A 20,223-nucleotide genomic window follows, 5' to 3' on the forward strand; every position below is an offset into this window, starting at 1 on the left:
TTTTTTTCCTTCGTCTCCAATTCACTTTCGCTCTCGTTTGGCTTCATTTTCCCTCCGATCAATGACGGATACCACCGGACGGATGGACGGACGCAAGCAGAAAGAGAGATGGAGGGCTACAGAAGCAGCAACAGCATGGCGGCAACAAACCGGAACAAATCATTCGAGTGAAATGCTGCAGGGCAGCGCGAGTGAGTGTATGTTGTACTATACACAAACACAGACACACACAAAGGGTGGAAGAAAGTAAGTGAACTATCTCCGCCCCCGTGATCAACCCCCCGCGCGCCGGCAAGGGAACGATGATTATTTTTGATTATTTCAGATTTAAATAAACACACAAGAGGAACTGATCACCGACGCGATGGCGAGATGCTGTGGATGGGTGGTGGTGATGGTGGGTGACCCATGGCGACCAGTTCAAACGTCAGCCCAGCAGCAGTGTCGCTGGGGATTCCACTTAATTCCCCCATTTTCGGATGAAAGTGAGAGTCGTGCGATGGCCGACACCGACTGTGCAGTACTGCGGGCCCTCGGAGCAGTTGAAGAGAAAGGCACAGACGTACAGAATTTACGTCCCTACATTACCGGGCCATCATTATCGTCATTCAGGAAGTGAAATGATGGAAAGGGGGAAGGGTTGTCCATCACCAATTTCCATCGGCTCGCACTACCCAGTGAACCATCAACCATAAAGCGTGAAAGAATCGGGTGGATTCAGCTCAATTTAAATTTAGTACAATTTAGTACAAGCGAAGAAAATGATCATATAAGACTCTTGACAACTTGCCGGAAATAAAAACATATATTGGGTATTCTATCGATCATAACAGCTTTGTGAAAACCTTTTATTGTTTCTATATTCTAACCATATCATCCGGAAGGTTATGAATTATACGCTGTAGGTTTAGCGTACCATTAGATACATTAAAAAAGTGGGCTGGACACGTTGCGTACCAAGCGTTTTTAGCACAATTTTTAGTACAATCATTTTAATAAAAATGTGTTTATAATATTTGTTAAAACGATGGTTTTCGAAGACCAAGCAAAAACTTAGCTTCCTAAATAACTTATTTTTAATATAACCATAATTTTTATGTTGCATTTTCATTTATTCACGGGTCAAAAACTTTTTAGAACTAGTTGCTGCTGTCACCCATTTTTGGGTGACATGGCAGTCACCGGGTTACAGACACGTATGAAAGTAGTTGAACCATTGGAACGCTTAGAACGGAATTCAAAAAAGAAGCATTGGAAAAATGTTGTTCCATCATAAAAAATATCAAGGCGTAAGGCTATAGGGGGGTTTGGAAATACTATGGAAACTAAAATGGCACGCCGCAAAGAAACGTTTACATATTTACCCCCCAACAAAACTCGCGCTATCGAACATTTTACGTACTTTCGTTTCGCTTCCGATTCGCTCACTTTCACGCGCTTTTATGCTCGCGCATATGTTGACGCATCATGCAGTAATATGCAGCACACACAATGGGACGTGGAGGCGGAGGTGGATCTTTGCATATACCTTCCTCCCCTTTCCCCCTCGTGCTCGTCTCACTTCCTTCCTTTCTCTCCCTTCCTCACCGAGGCAAACGGTTTTCACAATTTCGCCACCAAAGAAGAAAATATGCGACGCGTGGGATGGAGGATGGAGGGATGATGCTCGCTTTGCATTCATTTGTTCAATGTCGTCGTTGAATGCATTCACCCTTTTACACAACATTTAAAGGAAAACAAAACCCCTACACAGAAACACACACACACACAGAGGATACAAAAACTCACTCGATTCAAACAGGGAGGGGGTGAGAGTTATCACCATCTGTACTTTCTCCCCCAGGGCACAAACATGCATAATCCATGCTTCGAATTGCTATTTTGTCTGTAATTTTGTCCCACATTTTGTGTCACTCGTTTTGGATGACACCTTTGTGCGCCTTTTATATTTTTCACTCAACCATCGTACAAGGGGAGGGAGGGTGGAAAAAAGAAACGCGGCGACTCATGAAATGGTCGGAAAGGAAGCTTTGATGAATCTATCCGAGGTTACTTTCCTTTTTTCTTTTACATAACACACAACAAAAAACGCAAACGGGCGCACTCTCTTTCTCCCTTCTCCCAACACACTTGATGCCTTTTTCCACAGGGTGGAAAGTGATCCTCTGGAGCATAATCTGGTTCCCCCCGTGACAGGAGAAAAGGTGGACCAATGGAATCCACCCTTAAAAAGAGGCATAGTGTCTTGCATTGCTGTTCATACTTTATCTTGTCCGATTCCTTTTTCCTCTTCTTAGGCCTGGTTCCATTACACCGGAAATAAACCCAATCCGGATTCGCGCACACGTTTTGATACGAAGGGAAAACGCACGCCTGGAATTTAACTTTCGCCCTTTCCACCTCCTTCCCGTTTTTTTCCGGAAGGAGGCCCCTGTCGATTAATTATCTCTTGTTGTCTTGTTTTATTTTCTCTCTCTCTCTTTCTTCGGGCGGGAAACCAAAAAACCCTTCTCTATTAAGGAAGGGGGTGAGGGGTGAGTGAGCGTTTGGTGCGCTTTTCATCATCATCATCATCATCACCATACCCACCACCACCACCGCCACCAGTAATCGCACACACCACTTTTACCTGTGGCGTAATTTCGTTAGAAAGTAAACGAAGCCGAAGCGAAGGAAGGCAAATGGGGAGGAAAAAAGCGTAAGTGAAGAGGAAAAACTCAACCATCGACCGGCACACGGCATCCATGCAAGATCGGCCGGAACCGGAGCATAATTGGAGGCAACATAGCATACCGCTCTTGCTTCTTCCCCCCCATCGAAGGAGAAGGAAAGATCGTCAAGCGAAAAAAAGCGCACAGGAGTGAACTTGCGGACTTATGTTTAACGCTCCGCCACACTTTTTTTCCCAACACAACGATGTTGTTTGGAGCATAATTTCATGAGTGGAGTTTTCTTTGGCTTGTTTAACACTGTGTACAGCAAAGAAAATCGCATGCTACACACCACTTCCGGACGTTCGTTCGATCGTTTGCGACAAAGGGCGATACACAAAAAAGAAAATCTTGATAAACATCTCAAATGAAACGGAAACAGTCAAAGTTTTTATGATATATCGATTCGCAACATAATGTAATCGATTCGAGGCGTGAATTTTCCATCACACTTGTACCGGAAAAGTGCCCGAGTATCGAAACGATCTTATCGAAGGACGTAAACGGGTTTCTTGCGTTACTCTCTCTGATATTTAACTGTATCAATCGTCATAATATACCGTACGGTGAAAAGATGAATTGATAATGGAAAGCAATACATATATCATCAACTATGAGTTCACCAACCGAAGTAATGGATTCTTACATCTTTTATCCACTTGTTGATCAAAACTGAAGCCAAAAGGAAGCTAGAAGTAGCGGTCATCGGCTTTGCGAACAAGAACAGAATCACGCATAGAAAGGTAAAAGAAAATCGTCACAACGTACCGACGCGGACGGGCAGGTCATTGCACGGCTGTGGAAAAGGCTTATAAGTATTCTGATCGCGCAGATTTTCCTCCCCTTCCACTTCACCCTTTCTCTGCACAAGATCGCACGTGATCGTTTCGCGAAGAAAATGGAGGAAAAAACTTAAGCCACCGAGCATGTTACACGTTGTGTCTATTCTTGTGCCTCCAAGGTTTAATACTTCCTCCCCCTATTGGGTTGGAAAATCTAAAAAGGAACAGGGAGGAGGCAGGAGGTTGGTGGATTAGAGAAAAGTGAACGAACGTGGTGACCCCCTGGTGAAGGATCGGGAGAATAAATTCATACCGTTCGCACCGGGGCGATAGATGAAACTTGCCACTTCCTTTTCGGTCACGCCTCGATGCGGCCCCCTTAGCGCGATCGTCTTGGGCTTGGAAGCGCACAGCACCACCCGTTTGCAGTGGACGGGAGGGCGTGGAAAAAGTATTCCAAATGAACCCTTTCACTGCCTCTCACCACCTTACGCCGAGGCGAAGAAATAAATCAAGAGATCGATGACCTTCAAAGACCTGTACGGCTCCTGCTCGGTGCACAACAACACGCTTCTTCTTTCCCAGACGATGTGCCTTAGAACCATCTCCGGGCGCACCGAAGGAGAAGGTACACATCGTGGAGGAGGAGGAGGAGAAGCTGATCGTTGCGGAAGAAGCTGTGGATATAGATAATCGTCCCCCCTCCCTCTCTCACCATATTTTGTTGGGGGACGTGGAGGAAAGCAGCGTGTCCGTCGAGTGTGAAAAGTTCGTTGCCCATTCGAGAGGTGCGCTCAGACATCCACATTTTCCACCATCAAAAGCGCGTACCGGTCCGGGTGGAAACGGTACGCTTTTCCATTCAGTTCACTCTCCACACATACGCGATGCGGTATGTTATAAGACAGTCCATAAATCATGTCTACAACTTTTGAAATGCACTGTTGAAACTGATCGAGTCGATATCAACATCGGTCGAATAGTTTTTGTACTCAAAGCACAATCGAGAATTAACCAAGAAAACAATACTTTCTAGGTCTTCCTACAACTAAACCCCGAGGAAAACAACATCATCCGTGTTTTCAAACATTTATCAACCACCCGTCGATGAATAAGGTAATCAATTTAAAGCAACACAAGTTCCATTCATAACAGCTTTCTCTGGCTCACATATTCAAGATATAGAGAGAGAAAGAGAAACATTGTGTGTGTGTGTTTGAGTTAGCGCTCTCAGAACTATCTGACCTTGAACTCGCGCACCACATCCCAAGGGTGGTAGTAGTACTACAGCAACAACCCTCAACCCACCTACAGTTGCGGTTCATATCAGTTCACGAAAGCCACAATCGAACGAGCGAACAGCATGAGGAGGAGCAACAACAACCACACGATCCACACACACGAGAAGTCAACCGCTCTCGACCGACTAACGCCAGACACCCATTAGCGGAGATGATAATGATGATGGTGGCTGATGCTGATGAGAATGGGCGTTGGAAACTAATAAGTTTATAGGAAAATAAAATACGAGCTTCTCCGCCGCCGATCTGCCTATGGATGTTATTGTGTGCTAAACATTTACGACAGAAAATACAATAAATTATAGGCAGGAATGTTTGAGACTACTTTTTCCAATAAGAAAGTAAGTCTAAGCAGAAAACGTCACCTTTCCGTTGACCTTCCAACAAGAGTTGACATTGCAGAAATGGTCGCAAAGAGGATTACCAACTTCCACAAGTGGAGGATTATTATTCTTCGCAGTCAGGCGTCGTTGTTGTGTAGGCGATATCGGAGAGGCGTTTTCGTTGCTTGGCTTTTACGAACTCGACGACTCTGCCCTAAGGAATGCACAAGAACTTGCGCCATCGACAGAGAATCTTGCGATCTCTCCAGCGATACACTTCCATCTTCTTGTTTTGTATGAAGACACACCACCACAATAATATTGACGCTGTTACTTTGAATAATTCCGACCGACGATTTCGAGTTCACCGACATCATCGCCGATGGTTTTGGGCAGCCGCCTTCAAGAACAACGCATGGTACAACGAAAACGTTAAAGAAGTGAGGTGAGAACCAGAAATTGACGCCGATGGGGCCATCTGGAGGAAAAAAAACCCCTCATTTTGACACTTTGGTAACATGTGGAAGGGAAACGCCAACACAGGTCGACGACGCTGTGGGGGATTGGTTGTGCTCCCGCTGAGAGGCGAATGAAATGCTCGAACTTCCACAGACTAGCGGGGACAACACAAGCAACGTACGAAATACCAGCATTTTTTTCCGTCCAGCATGGCAAGAACTTTCTTTTACCTTTTTTCTTCTGTTTGTTGCTTTAACACCCAATCCATGGTCGACTTCTTTTGCGCTTGAAGATTCTTTTCTTGGTTTGGTCAAGAATATTTTTTCCATCACCCGCCATATCGATGGTCAATAACCTGATGACATTACTCTTTCACGTTTGTCCTGTGTATCTTCAACATCTAATGTGATTCTGTAACTCGCCATACTTCGCAAGAGGTTGGATGAGTCTCATCAAACTCAGTACGCACCATATGTGATGCGAGGAGAAACACATGTGATCCACACAAAAACTTGACCAAAAAACGGAAGATGCTTTTTTGAGGCTTCATCAGGAGGTTACCACATCCTGTTGCTCGAGTTAAAGAACAGCTTTCCATTTTCTTCACTTCAATTATTTGGTCCAATAATTTCCCGACGGAAAGAAGCCTTTTTTCCGTATCGACCCCGAAACAATATACAGCGGCCTCTAAAACGGTGGCCATGAACTCCGTGTCTCGGGGCTTTTTCTCGGTCTGGCTCCATGAACTCATAGAACTTCTGGAATGGAAGATGGAGATGAAGAGAGAGAAATGGCCTCACGAGCAATGAACCTTTTTCACCCTTTACGTGGAGTAATAACAACTCACCGACTTTAACATAGGTCGATGTCCAATGGACTAATTCTATTACAATTTTACACACTCCTGGAGATATTGAAAGCCGTTTAGGAGTAATGGGAGCAAATCGATAGTAATAATATGCAACCACAACTTAGTTACGACCATGTTTTCCACATGGGGGACGACGTTCGGGTTAGGGAAAGCATGGACGGATCGATAAAGTAAGTTGAAGGACATGATGCCCATTACATAATGCCTGCCGCAGTAACCTTCGACGGTTGCCGGCGTCGGTAGAGGACTGAGGACACACACACCTCAGAGGCTTCTTCGCCGGGGTATAATAGTAGTTCATAATTTGTCAAGCAAACGAAAACGAAATCCTGACATACGAGTATCGGTAAAACGGCGAGCTTCGAGGCATGTGCACACAATAATGTATCTGCATAGACATGAGTCAGGCCAGACATCAAACCAACCAAGCGTGTCTATTGGACATCTTTTCGACGCCTAACGGTCGTTTTTCCTAATTACATTCTTTATTCTTCATTTCGCTATCCAGCCTCGGGTGTTCCGTTTCCTCCGTCTAGACGCCGCAAAATGAAAAGAAGATTCAAAGGAGACGATTCCGGTATTAAAGGTGTGTTCCTCAGCTCGTGTTGGTGTTGTGGCGTTGTCTTGCCCTTCTGCCAGCCAATCCCCATTGCCAGACTAGACAAAAGCCTTCGGAGAGCTAGATATAAAAGCATTATGGAGTTTATTTTTCGGCTTTTTCGTTCGAAGGACAACCGATTATTCATTCGATAGTCTGTATGTGTGTGTGTGTATATTTTTTTTTCGACAAGGTCCCGTCGTCTCTATAGCTGGCGCACGAGTTTTTGGGTGATTCGACTCCTTCAAGGCAAGAAGTGTAGCAGCAGAGAGACACCGCAGACAACTCAAAACCCATCCATGCCTCGCGACTTCCGCCACGACTTCGACGCGGCTTGGCCGGCGGTTAATCACCTTCGCGCGCGCGTTCGATTCTTCATCTTCTCCTGGGGTTCTCGTCGACGGAGGGAAAATTCGTCACGGCACAAAAGTTGGAAATTCGCGTAAACGCTCACGCGAAAACCAACCAATCATCCGATAACCGTGAGGCGAGAGGATGGGGGTGCGCCGCGGGTGGACCGTGTGTCTTTGAGCAAATCCTTCGATCGAAGTGCGAAATATGTCCTTCGAGACGAAACATTAGTTGCGAGTGGGAAAAAGTCACGGGCAAACGAAACGAAAAAGCTCAAGGGATTTTCAACGTTTCGATATGATCAATTTCCTTTGCATTGGTGATTATACAATTATAAGATTTTCTATGAACTTTTTCTGCGGTGCTCGTTTAGTAAACAATCATTAACAAAACGGGAGCACTTAAAAAATGTAAATCGCGAAATCTCCCGTCACGATCAGCCTTCCCCCCTTTGCCTGCACCCTAATCGTTATTTAATGAAGGTCGTGGCGTTCGACAAAGACGAAATATTCTTGATAATCGCCCCAAAACAGGCTAATCAATCACTGGCAGGAGGGAAAAGACACACCGGAAACGTCCGGGAGCCTCTTGCAGCTTTGCAATCGACCGTGTAAAAAGAGGCAAAGTTTTTCCCACAAATGATTATAGATTACATTGCACATTAGATGTTCTACCAAACGCAAAAAAAAACAGGTCACAAAAGGGAATCGTTTCGCGGGGACATTGACTGAGGGATATCGATTGACGGTTTTGCCAACGAACAACAACCTCCAACGTGTCGACCCCACCGTCATCATCATCATCATCATCATTTAGTGGAGTTTATCACACCTGAGCAACATCAACATCATTTCCCTTCGTTCGCAAGCCACCATCTTCTTGCCTCGACTAGGGACGCGAGAGCCACGCCAAAGAAAATGGAAGCCCAATGAAACACGAAATTGTCCCTCCTCGGGTGCGTTGTCCCGGGGCACCAAGAAGCACCATCGTGCGCCTGACGTCGACGACGATGGCCACCGTTCCACCGATATGGCAGGAGAATCCGCGAGCCGCCGAGGAACGAACGACGATGGCGCTGGCTGCTGCTGCTCGGTGGTGGTTCAAGAACCTTTCGGCCTTGAAAGTGACGACCGCGATGATCTCTCTCGCGCTTCCACAACTTTCTCTCTCTCCTTGTTTCGCTTTTCCATTCTCGCTCTCTCTGCCTCTCTCGGTGTCTTCCTTTTTCTTTTTTTGTTTCTTGAGTCATTCCTGGGGCGTTTGAGGAGCTTGTTGAGGAGTCAAACGTCTTGTGGCCCCAAGAGGCAAACAGCAAAGAAAAAGCATGCGAAGGGAGTCCGGGAGAGCACAATGTCCATGAGCTCTGGTCGGGGTTGTTCCTTCTTCTCTTCTCCTGTATTCCCGGGCCAGGGACTTTTCAGAAGGCATTGGAAACCCTCCAACCCTTTTGGAAGTGGGCCCCCACACACACGGGTGACTCGTTTCATTTTTAACAACTTTACAAACAAGCCACATATTGAAAAGTGGATTAAGAACCAGTACTAGCCGTACTCCTCCATCGAAATTTGATCGACCAAGCGAGGAAAACGACAACCTGAGGAGAGTTCTGTCTGGGTAGGAACACACCCTAAAACCAACTCCCACCAACAAAAAAACGTTGGTTCATAGACCTCCGCGAACTGTTCCTCGCTTCCAAAAAGGTAGCGGAAACAGCAAGTGCAAACACATTCGCTCCCTCGCTTGGATACTTTTCTCACGCCAGAGGCAAACCAGCACCGTCTTCGAAACGATCCGAAGACGCACCAGAATATCTATCGGTTGCTGACGTCCGAATTGCGGTTTGCGTGGAGCAATAAGGGAGGAAAAAAACAACACGTTCCTCGGGCAGACAACATCTCACCACCAGTCACTTCCACTTGCTTGTTGCGCGTACGCCGCCTCCCCGCTTTCATATTCCAGAGTCATTGGTTTTCTCCCCAATTTTCGCTTCCCTCACATTCCGGTGCCATTCTATGCTAAAACTTATGATATGGTCGGTCGGGTTCGTCAGGAATGTATCGAGGGGGGGAGAGAGAGAGAGAGAGACGGTTCGGTTGGGTTAATGAACTGTATGCAGACAGCGCACAACCACCACCGGCCAAAGGCATTCGCTTCTTGGCCGTTTTATTTTGTCACTTTATTTTCCCAAAGTATGAGCGGACGAATGGAAGGATGCTGCCTAAAAGTACACCAGAATACAGAGGCCACACTACATTGGATGTGTATGTGAGTAAGCTATATGAGAATAATCATCATGTTCTTCAAACTTCGAAAAAGATCATCACCTGTAAAACGTCACTGCAAACAATCTTTTTAGCTTTTCCTTCGTGGTTTATTGACTTTTGCCATTTAGTGCAAAGAAAATGTAACTTCCTCTGGGAAAAAGTCAACCATTTCTATAAAAGAAACCTTGGGATCCTGCCTCGACTAACCCGATTGCGGAAAGTGCCCTTTGCCTGATCTTTCAAGCGTATCAAAGCTCGGCGGCACTCAGCTCGATCGGGTCCAACGATCACAACGGTCACACCAACAACCTCCACCGACACAACATCGCCCCATCGAGGAATAGTTCAACGAATTACCTTGAATAAGAGTACTTTGCCAACCGATGCTCTACGGTGTCACGGCAGTTCTTCCCAGTTCAGCAAAAAGTGCAGCAGTAGTACGCACCTCGGTTTAGCCGGTTGCAGCAGGCGGCAAGCAAAAAAAAAAAGAGGGAACAAACACGTTGTGGCGTGGTGTTCTCGAGGGCACGTCGTCGCGTGATTGTGCACATGATGACACAACGTTACAAGCTATTTTCAATCAAAAAGGCACTACACACACGATTTTTTCAGTAGACGTTTGATACGAAAAGCAGAGAATAATTTAACCTTGGATTTTTACGAACACGTTTAAATTAGAAAATTTTCAGGTGATTAATTACCTACTTGCGGAATCGAACCTCGAATCGTCAGGTCGTGTCAGGTACCATTATTGCGCTACACCATCGAGCTGATAATGATATTAATGGATTTTAGTCCATAAAGTAAACCCGCAACCCGAACCGTACAACGTTTCCCGGATCCAGAGAACAATTGTGCAGAGGAGGGTTTATGAATCAACCGGTTGGAAACGATGGTTGATCAGCTGAAAGGCAACAGCATGATGATGACAGCATCAATTGCCGTGCGTCGGGAATGGTAACACACGCATTAAGCCAACCGGGAAGCCAGTCCCGAACCGAACCATGACGAGGAGGAGTCTGGGATGAATGATCTTCCCCCGGAAAGAGGGAGAGACAAAAAAGACCGATCATCAGACCGGGTTGAGTTCGTTGCACGCGATTCATGAAGCATGAGTTCCATTCCAATGATGTGATCTGCAACGATCGCGGCCGGTACGCTGCTGAGAGAGCAATTGCGAACTTATTTAGGGTGGTGTACCGGAGCCTTAGCCGTGGTTTGTAAGACGGAATCCCCATTAGCTCACACGTGTTGTTGGTATCCTTACTTCTAGTCATTCTGCCAAAACAGCATCCCGCCGATTCTGAGGAACGCTATGGTAGAACAACTCGTCGAAAATTGTTCACAGACCAGTGCACGTTCCCTGAAGGTCCCTCCCTCCCCTAGGCGCTTTTCCAACACGCACCATCAGAAGGAAAAGAGAGGAAATAAAAGGTTCATTGGCATAGACCGAAACTAACGCACGCACCTATTACAAAAACGCGGTGGAAAACCTAAACCCCGTGAAATGCGGGCACAAACGCGAGCAGGAAGATGTTCTGCAAATAGAATACCCCCCCTCGACAACTATCTAGCCGACCCAGGGCTGTTGTAGTTTATGTGTGGTCAAAAGACGACGCACAGGGCCAGTGCTGGTGGAAATATGTTAGGAAATGCTTTCCATCCTTTTTGCTCCCCCTTGACATTAGATCTACTTGGTTACTAAACTAGTTACCATGGCAAGGCGTGAAAGAACGAAACGAACACCAAAGGAAAGAAGGGCTCTAATCGTAAGCCATCTTTGATGTGGAAAAGGTGGTAATCAATAATCTAAAATCGAACCGGTATTGCGTGAAACATGATTGGTTATGGAAGTCATTAATATGTAAATGACACATTAATATGTAAATAGCATTTCCACAAACGGGAGTTCTTTGTGTTGTTCGCCATTACTTTCAAAAAGCATCATTACACCCATCACCATCAGTTTGGAACATCCCATCCCTAAAGGCCAATGATGGAATCGACAGAACATAAAACCGTCATAATCGATGTGAAATTGTTCACGGTCTACCATCACGAACCCACCAACATAGGCGGCGGCCGTGAGTGGGGGAAGATCACACGTATGCTCCACGGAAAATGGAAGGAAGTTGGTTCCGGCAACGCGTGTTCAAGGGAACACACAACGTCATGTAGCGGGCAAAATGAAAGGCTGCCGAACGCTGAAATGAGGATATGTTCTCGGCACATACTTGACGCCATCGAGCAGGAGGGGTCAACGCTCGAAGGTGTTTAGTCGGAGGTTAAGGAACACCTACACGTCGTTAGCGTAGGGAAGTTAGTCATTCCGCGTGGGTCTGGTGGTTATATGTGTGAATATACAAAAATATAAGCAAGTCTTCGTACGTAATCAAACCATTTTTGATCGGGGACATCGAAAAACCAAACGTACCGCGTGTGAAGGACTCGAGGAAATAAGAAGCATATCTCCATGTTCTTGCACGAATGACTTTTATGAATAACATAAGCCAAAGTATGTATGTGTGTGTGTGTAAGAGGGAATGAGACCAAAGCAGGTGACCCAGAGCACGAGGTGGTGGTAGGAAGGAAAGACCATCATGATCAATTTATGCGATGCTACAATGCTCACTCTGAAGGCAACTGAACTGCGGGGGTCTCTCTGTTATATCTCCCCCTCGCTTAATGTTGACCCCCAACAACCACACACAAACATACACACAGCCACACACATCATCGCGTTCGCGCGCTGTTTGCTTTTGCCCCCGGTTGGATTGCGTTCAGGGTTCTTCCGCCAGCCGAGAGTTGAACGTTCTTCGCTCGACCGTACACCACCACTTGGCCATCGGCGAGGAATGGACGGACGGGTGGATGGATGAATGGGGGAGATGATGGGCTGGGATGGCGGGGCTTGGCGTGCTCGACGACGGCGCTGTTGCATTGTGTGTTCGCGAGACGATTGCGGCGCTCTGAATGTGTGCTACTGTGTGTGTTGGCCGTGAAGGAGACAGCGACACCGTGTGTGTGTGTAGCTCGATGACGAAGGAAAGCGGCGGAGCAGAGACAGATAAAAGAGAAGGGAAATGTTTAGAAATGCGTGAAGGAAAGAAAAGAAACGAAGCATAAACGGCCGCCGTCCGAGACGCGTCGTTTTATGTTCACCTCCAAAAACAGGTTGAAAGAACAGGGATATGTTATAAGATGGCGAACGACGATGACGAGGAGGGTGACAGATGGCATCACTCGTCTGAAGTGTCTCTGCTTTTCTGTGAAGGGGTTGCCATGTCCAATTCCACCACAATGGACTATTTCCTATAGCTATTTATTCAACAGCCACCACCCGGTTTGCGAATCCGCACTACAAGAAACATTGCTCAAATCCCCTCAATCATTGCATTGGAATTAAAGGTCCTTTAGATAATCCTTGGCGTTTAAGTTTTTACTCTTCCGGACATCGACTCACCTGAGTGTAACACCAATTTTCCGCCACCGGCGTGTTGACTTCCGGCAGCGGGGGCGAGGGCACTCTGCTGTTTGCCATGGTGCTACTGGAAGAGTGCAGGTTTGATGTAACTCTAGCAGTTTGACCTGCCGGACAGTCACTAACTACCGGCAATCTGGTGAGGAGAGAGAAAAGAAAACAACATTTTAGACGAGCAAGAAACAATGGTGGAAATTCAGTTCCAAATAATAAGAAGTAATTATTCAGTTATATGCAATTGGCTTGGAGCGGTGTGGTATACCTCACAGTGTAATAGCTAAGCCAGTTTGTCTCCTCGGAAGTCATCTGACCAGCAACGCAAGCAACACCACCGGAACCGGAATCGAACCCGACATGTGAAAAATCCCCTTCGCTTAAAGTGCACTAAACCTTTCGGGGTTTTTTTTCTTTCTTCTTCTCCTCCCCACCCGGAGTTTCCTCTTCTAGACAAGTATTTTGTCCAAGGCTTGACACAATTTGACAGCAGACAATTAGAACCAAGAACACGAGAACTTTACACAACACAGCGGGTGTTTGCTAACTGGTACTGTGAATGATCTTTACATTCAATTATCACTCGGCAAATGGCTGTCTGTGATGATGGCAAAATTTTGCTGGTGTGTTTGTTCACTAATTAATTCCACAAACCGACAAAGTCGCCAATGCTCGCACTAAGAAGGAGAAAAATGGAATTTTATAATTTAAACAATTCTCGTCACTGCTTGGATCGCAAGGAAATGGAAAATGGTTGATTTTGAATATCAAGGATAAGAAAGGATAGCTATTGCACACACTTCCACAGCGAATCCTTCCTTCTATTCGAAACTATGAACCAACTTCGACAGGATAAATCGTTTGAAAGGTTGTTTCACAGAGTTTTTCTGCCTTTCCTATCTTCACGAACCACATCCACTGAAAGGCATCCACTTGAGAATGTTGTATCCTTTGCACATAAAACTTACGGCAACCACTTCTTCGACGTTGCCTGCACAACCACTACCACACCATAACCTCACCTTCACAGTCACTTTGTGCTTTTCGTTCGTTTGGGGGGAAAATGAAACATAAAAGCAATCGACAAACGATTGCCTTGCCAGATGGAAAATACACAAAAAGGATCAACCGTGCACAGGAAACGGGATGAGAATGCGCTTTCGAAGGGTAGAGACACAGGCACAGAGGAGTCTTGGATTGAAATAAATAAAATTTTCGTCGTGTTCAACGAACATGGAGGAAAAAACAGCACTGTCATTTGCGGCATTTATAAACATAAAAGGATACTTCTGCTGAAAGTTTGAGCACAAAGTCAAATCCTTTTGTCAGTATGGCTGGAAAACATGCATTATGCACGACCGTGCAAACAATTCCAATAGATTTGCGTAGTTAAAAGAACCTTCAATTGTTGATTTGTTTCATTGGGCACAATATCCTAATTATTTGATATTTTTACGACTGTGGCTCTTCTGTTTTCTTTTTGACATGAACTGGTTGCCATCTGCACATTTTTCTGACCGAAAGTAACTTTCTTCTGAACATCAAGGAAGGAATTCGTACCACTAGAGCGAAAGAGCTAGCGGAAACACGTACAATGATAGAACGAGACAGAAAAAGCTCGAGCGAGAGAGAAGGAAACCCTGAAAGCGAGAGAGGAGGAAGTATAACGTTGTTGCCATCTCGCCCCACTTTCCTTGTCTCGCACGGTGTAAACGCGCATGGTAAATTACAATTATTATGATAACGTTTTATGCGTTTTTTTTACACATAGCGCCACGATTTTTCTTTTCTCAAGGTTCACCAATTTGTTCGGAGAATTTTGCCCCCGAAAAAGCACCCGCAACTGTCAAGCGGACGAGCGAATCGAGATTTGACACGAGGATGAAGCTGATGGGAACAATGCATCAACGAATCTGTACATGATAAATTAATAATGAGAACGTAGGGGAGAATTGTCCCGTTTTCAGGACGACAACAACAGGGGTGGTGGCAGGACAAACAGAGTTCGTTCGTGGAAAGGAATAATCATCGAGCCCATAATAGGGGGACGAATTTGCACGGTTGTTCATCCTTTTTCCAGCTAAAAGCAAAACACACAGTCACGGGAAATCACACGGACACACACACACATGCAAACGCCACGAGCCCCCTTCGTCCGAGGGCTCGGAGAAAAGGGATCAGGAATATAACAAACACAAAATGGCTGTAACGATGTCACTGCAATGGCCGAGGTACACTTCGATCGTTTGGTTACACTTTTCTCATCGCAATTATCACCACACGTTGTCAAACAGGCTACTAAGGTGTTGTCAAAAGTACCACCACGACAAAGCATCGATTATTCGCGAGATATCGCCACCAAACACTTTTAGCACAGGGACAGGGAATAGAACTAGATCTGCAATAGGCCACCGTTGTTTGTGCCTTTTACGTTCTCCACCCCGCAAGTGTGTTGTAACCAGGAAATTGAAATAAAGAGCCACCTTTCTTGGAACACGCAGCGGGGAATGGTGAACCTTTTTGTTCCAACCACTGACCGTCGAACGATACGCACGCTCTCACGAACACTGAACGACTGACGACCGCAGATATTCCGAGAAGCAACTTCGAGCCGCCCGTCAAACGGTTCTCTCTGTCCGCTCTTCAAATCGGTAGCTTCGCATGCGTGCAAGCGAGAAAGCAGCAACGAGTCACGCAATCATCACCAGCTGTCGCTTTCGCTCCAACGCAGTTTGCATTTCCGCTGCGCTCTCGAGAGCGAGAACCATATGGGATCAATGAAACGAGAGAACCGAACGGTGGACAGTGAGCAACGAATGCACGGAGAACGTTCTCTCGTATATTTGAGATGTTTATGTTCCATCCGCGTCACCGGACGGCAGCACAATACTGTTGACGCATACAAAAAATGTTAACCTTGAAATGGGAAGTTCAACAAAGGTATGAAATAATTCTAAAATAGATTCATTACGGATAGTTCAGTCCAAAAGGAGTCTTTAGACAAAATATTGAACTATCAAAGTCCTTTCAAAACATCTCAATTAGTAAATAACTGACGCCGGTATGACTGATAAAATTTTAACGATTTTGAAATATTTACACCTTTTGTCTATTTCAGCCAGTAATTAGACTAGTTGATGTTGACCGTGTTGATTGTTGAAGCTGTGAGCAAAATCTTGCCTTGGTTACAATTGATAGCTTTATCGGGGTCGTTGCCCTTGTCGAGGTAGTTGTAGCGCAAAACCTTGATTGTGACGTGACTGTACACACCTATTCCTCGTGTAATATTTTACAATCCATTTCGATAAGATTGTGCAAAAGAAAATGTGGCCAATGCATAGCTGAATGATTAGTTCAAGTTGTTTTCTTACTCACTATCCCATTTAACAATAAACAAAGCAAGAGATATCTTGGGGAAACATTTGAATAATAAAATAATGTCCTGTGTTTCTGTCCACTGTGGAATTTTTTGGGTATTTACTGAAACTCTTGTGGAAGGCAGGTGGAAACGTTGAAATAATACCGAAGGACATTTTGCTCGCGAAGGACATTGCGAACTCTCTCGACCCCCAAACAGAGCAGGAGAATGGGAGAGAGCAAAGGGAGTTGGGAGGAATGGAACTGCTGGAACGTTTTGCAAATAAAATCCCAAATTTCCCCCCGCCACACACATCCTTTTCCTCCGAGGATACGTTCGGCGGAAAAGCAATAAATGAAACATAAATCTCTCCAAAATTTCTTAACTTCGCCAAGAGCCTTGACGTTCCAGCCGATCCGGTTGCTTTGAGAACCTTTCTATTGGCTTAATACTGTTTTCACATCAACCTTTGTGTTTAGCGACTTTGTAGAGACATTTTCAAGTTTACTTTGAAGGAACATTTCCTCACCATGAAAGACTATTCGACTTAAAAATATATATATTAAATATTTATGACACCATGCAATCTTTCACATATTGAAGACGTTTAGCAAAACACTGTGGACATATTTGAAGCCATTTAAAAATGGTTTGACGCGCAGAAGCCCGTCCCCAAAAGCCATTAAGATTTGTCCCTTTCAGATGTGAAAAATCCCGTCGAGAGCTTAAGAAAAGATCGACGGTCGACGTTACTGGCCGAAGGTTTTGTTATGGTAATTTACCCTTTTAGCCATCAATACACATATTTCCGTTCGGTTCCCGGGTTTATCCGGGAAATCATTCGCCATCCAATGATTGTACTGTCCCCCTGCAGAAACACGTCACCCTTTTCTTCTGCTTAATGTCCCTCCTTTTTGGCGCGAAGGACATCACGGAAGGAAACCCCTGGCCGAATTTTAACCACGCTGGAGGGAAAACTGTCCCCACACAACTATTTTTCAAACTGCGTCGAACATACAGTGGGATACAACGCATTTTATTTTAGTCAATAGGGAAGGCTCAACCGTTGACAATGGAAAGAAGATATAACCATATCAATCATGGCACCGAATAATATTCTCTCTCCTTTCTATATAAACTGTTTTACACAACAACAAAAAAACGACAAAGATTTCATGTGCGTGGGAAACAGTGACGTGGTACCCTTCCGGACTTCGGAAAATCAACCCCTTGAAGCCCACACTCGAACCGTGCGGTGACTTTTTCTTTCACCGAAAGTTGTTTTCGATAGGAAAGCAACACTTTCCGGCTCAGGGACACCCTCTCCCGGTTGGAGGTACGCACAATAAAACCCTTCTGCCGATGGCCCGACAACAGGATAGGCATAATTATACGCCTCCGGTAGGGAAAACACAAACGTAGCGATTTTTGCTCGTTGCCAAAACCGTAGGGGTTTCCTTCGGTTTATATGCCTAGGCGTGTGCTGTTGTTTAAGGAGCAAAGTAAATAGGCTTTAAAGGGTGCGAGTGAGGGTCCCCAAAAGGGGCCGGTTAGTTTACCATGCATTGCCTAAATCGACTCGTAAAAAGCGATCCTTCTTGCCTGCCTAGAATATTATACATGGGCATTAAAGTGCAATGAAATCAGTTTTGACGAGATTGAAATCAACTATTACGATGCAAACCGTCATTAGCACACTCGTCGTACATGTGTCGTGGAAAATAAATAAACTTTAATGACCCTTGCGAACCTGGAAGGGTAAACACACCGTCGGAGCAAAGTCTATCATTCCATACTCTCTATCTCTCTTTCGGACTTTCTACCGTAAAACTGTGAGTAAAAATCGAGGCAAATGTGTTTTAGTGTCAGGCGTCATAACAACTCATGTTTTCCATCCAGAACAGCAATTGAACGATAACTTTTCCGACGATTATCATTCGAAGATCCATCGAAAATAATAAATCAATCCAGTTTGTTTCAAGCGGGGCAATCGATAGGAATGACGATTCGAATAAGCCAAGCGTCGGCCAACAATTTCCCAGCATCGAATCCGACCATCCCTGAAGTACACACACCCCAACAATTTATCGACACCGGCGCGCATGTGGTGACAAAAATCCAAATTCTCCCGAACGCATCGGAAACGGAATGCATCGGTCCCGAACACCTGGACCATGGGACGCCAAGGGAAAACTACGGACAAAGGACACGCTCACGTCGATGTGGACGAAATGTACCCGACCGATCCATGCAGAGGATGCAGGGAGGGATAGAAAACAAGGGGCGGATTACCGGTACCCCGGGATACACAGAGAGCCTGCCTTGTCGGGAGGTGAGATGGAGTGGAATGTCCTGCGACGAGTGAAGGTCGATCGACGAAATGAAAAAGTCCTTCAAAACCGATTTTCCAGTGCGATTGTGATGCACGGCTGCGGACAGACAGGCTACGCAGATTAATCCGCCCGAAAGATGAGGAGCAAACAGCAGAAAAAGGTCCTTTTTCGGTATCCGGTAGCAGCAGAAATCCGGCATTCGGCAGGATTGCTTCCATTGTTGTTGCGTGTGGTGGGTGTGTGCGAGTTTTCGATACGCTCCCATGGGTTCTCTTTTTTGTTTTGTGGAGACAAAATGCAAGGGGAGAAACATGAGGCAGTAAAAAAATGCATTCAAACATTGCACAGAGGAACAGGAGGTTCCGAGTATTGAAGGTTTATGCAAAAATTTCCCTAGCGGATTAGGAAAATGAGAATTTCATTACAATGTCTTTGTATTTCAGCTATGAGTCTTAGAGATTTTCTTAGGCTCTTTTGTTTAGTTTATTCCTTGAATTCGTTTGTTTTACCTTTCTGTCTTGTTCAGAGACAGAACTTGTTAATTTGTTTCAGTAAGTAATCACTCGAAGATCTCTTCATTATTGATCGCTACCTGTACTAAACGTACTTATGGCTTGTATTTACCTGAACGGATGCACAAGAAGAAAGTCCATTGCCTGCACCGAAGCCATGGTTTCGGCACGATGAACCTGGTCCTCCGTTACCGGTCCACGGTTATAACCCTGTGACGGCCTACTCCAGAGCTCCCTGAAGGTGATAAAATCGCACCCGTTGATACCGTTGAAATATGACACCGCCAGCTTGAGGCATGTACACCGCCGTGTGAGTGAGTCTGTTTTTCGGCCACACTCAGTGTTATTTTTTCCACCACGAAGCCACCATTTGCATTCGCGAACACGGTTTGTATGTCCAAATAGTAACCAAAAACACACCGTCCCGCTTCGGAGGGGTTTTGTAAACACAGCTCGGGGAGGACAAAAAGTACTAAGAGGACGTGTGCACTTTTTTCATCCTATTTTTTAACGTGAATAGCTCCCACTTGTCGTGGGATTACTTCCTTTTTTTTCGTACTTCTACGTCACTCCAAGGCAAAGTTTAACCACTTCTTGGCCCTTGCACTACTTGGTGGCTTCGTTTGTTCTTATCACACGCAGTCACTCATAAGGGGCGCACATGACAAAACATGGTCCGCACAACAACAACAAAAAAAAGGTAGTATCACACCTGAAACCTCGAAGGGAAACCTCCCCGGCACGTACACGGCAATTGCTCGAACTTGGCTCAGGTGGTTTTGGAGGATTTCCGTGGAGACTTCTGGGGGCTTCTTCGTGGTTTAACCATGGCCTGGGATTTGGTAAGGTATACGTTCGCTTGGCGCACTAACGGTCACTTTGAAA

General features: G+C 45.5%; 1 protein-coding gene across 5 annotated transcripts in view; it reads right to left on the bottom strand.

Annotated features, from left to right (window-relative positions):
- The window catches only part of LOC131259656 (protein roadkill), a 68,186-nt gene that overhangs the window by 9,122 nt on the left and 38,841 nt on the right, over window positions 1-20,223 (bottom strand). For 2 of the 5 annotated variants that reach the window (XM_058261199.1, XM_058261196.1), the window contains exons 1-3: window positions 15,619-15,703; window positions 13,404-13,812; window positions 13,124-13,277 (exon numbers count right to left, since the gene is read on the bottom strand). In XM_058261199.1, the coding sequence (XP_058117182.1) occupies window positions 13,124-13,277; window positions 13,404-13,447 (198 nt within the window). In that variant the 5' untranslated portion in view covers window positions 13,448-13,812; window positions 15,619-15,703. Of the gene's footprint in view, window positions 1-13,123; window positions 13,278-13,403; window positions 13,813-13,935; window positions 14,034-15,264; window positions 15,291-15,618; window positions 15,704-20,223 lie in introns of those variants that run through there. The other 3 variants (XM_058261198.1, XM_058261197.1, XM_058261200.1) reach the window with 3 other exon arrangements.

This window comes from Anopheles coustani, chromosome 3 (genome assembly GCF_943734705.1).
Source record: "Anopheles coustani chromosome 3, idAnoCousDA_361_x.2, whole genome shotgun sequence".
Classification (NCBI taxonomy): domain Eukaryota; kingdom Metazoa; phylum Arthropoda; class Insecta; order Diptera; family Culicidae; genus Anopheles; species Anopheles coustani.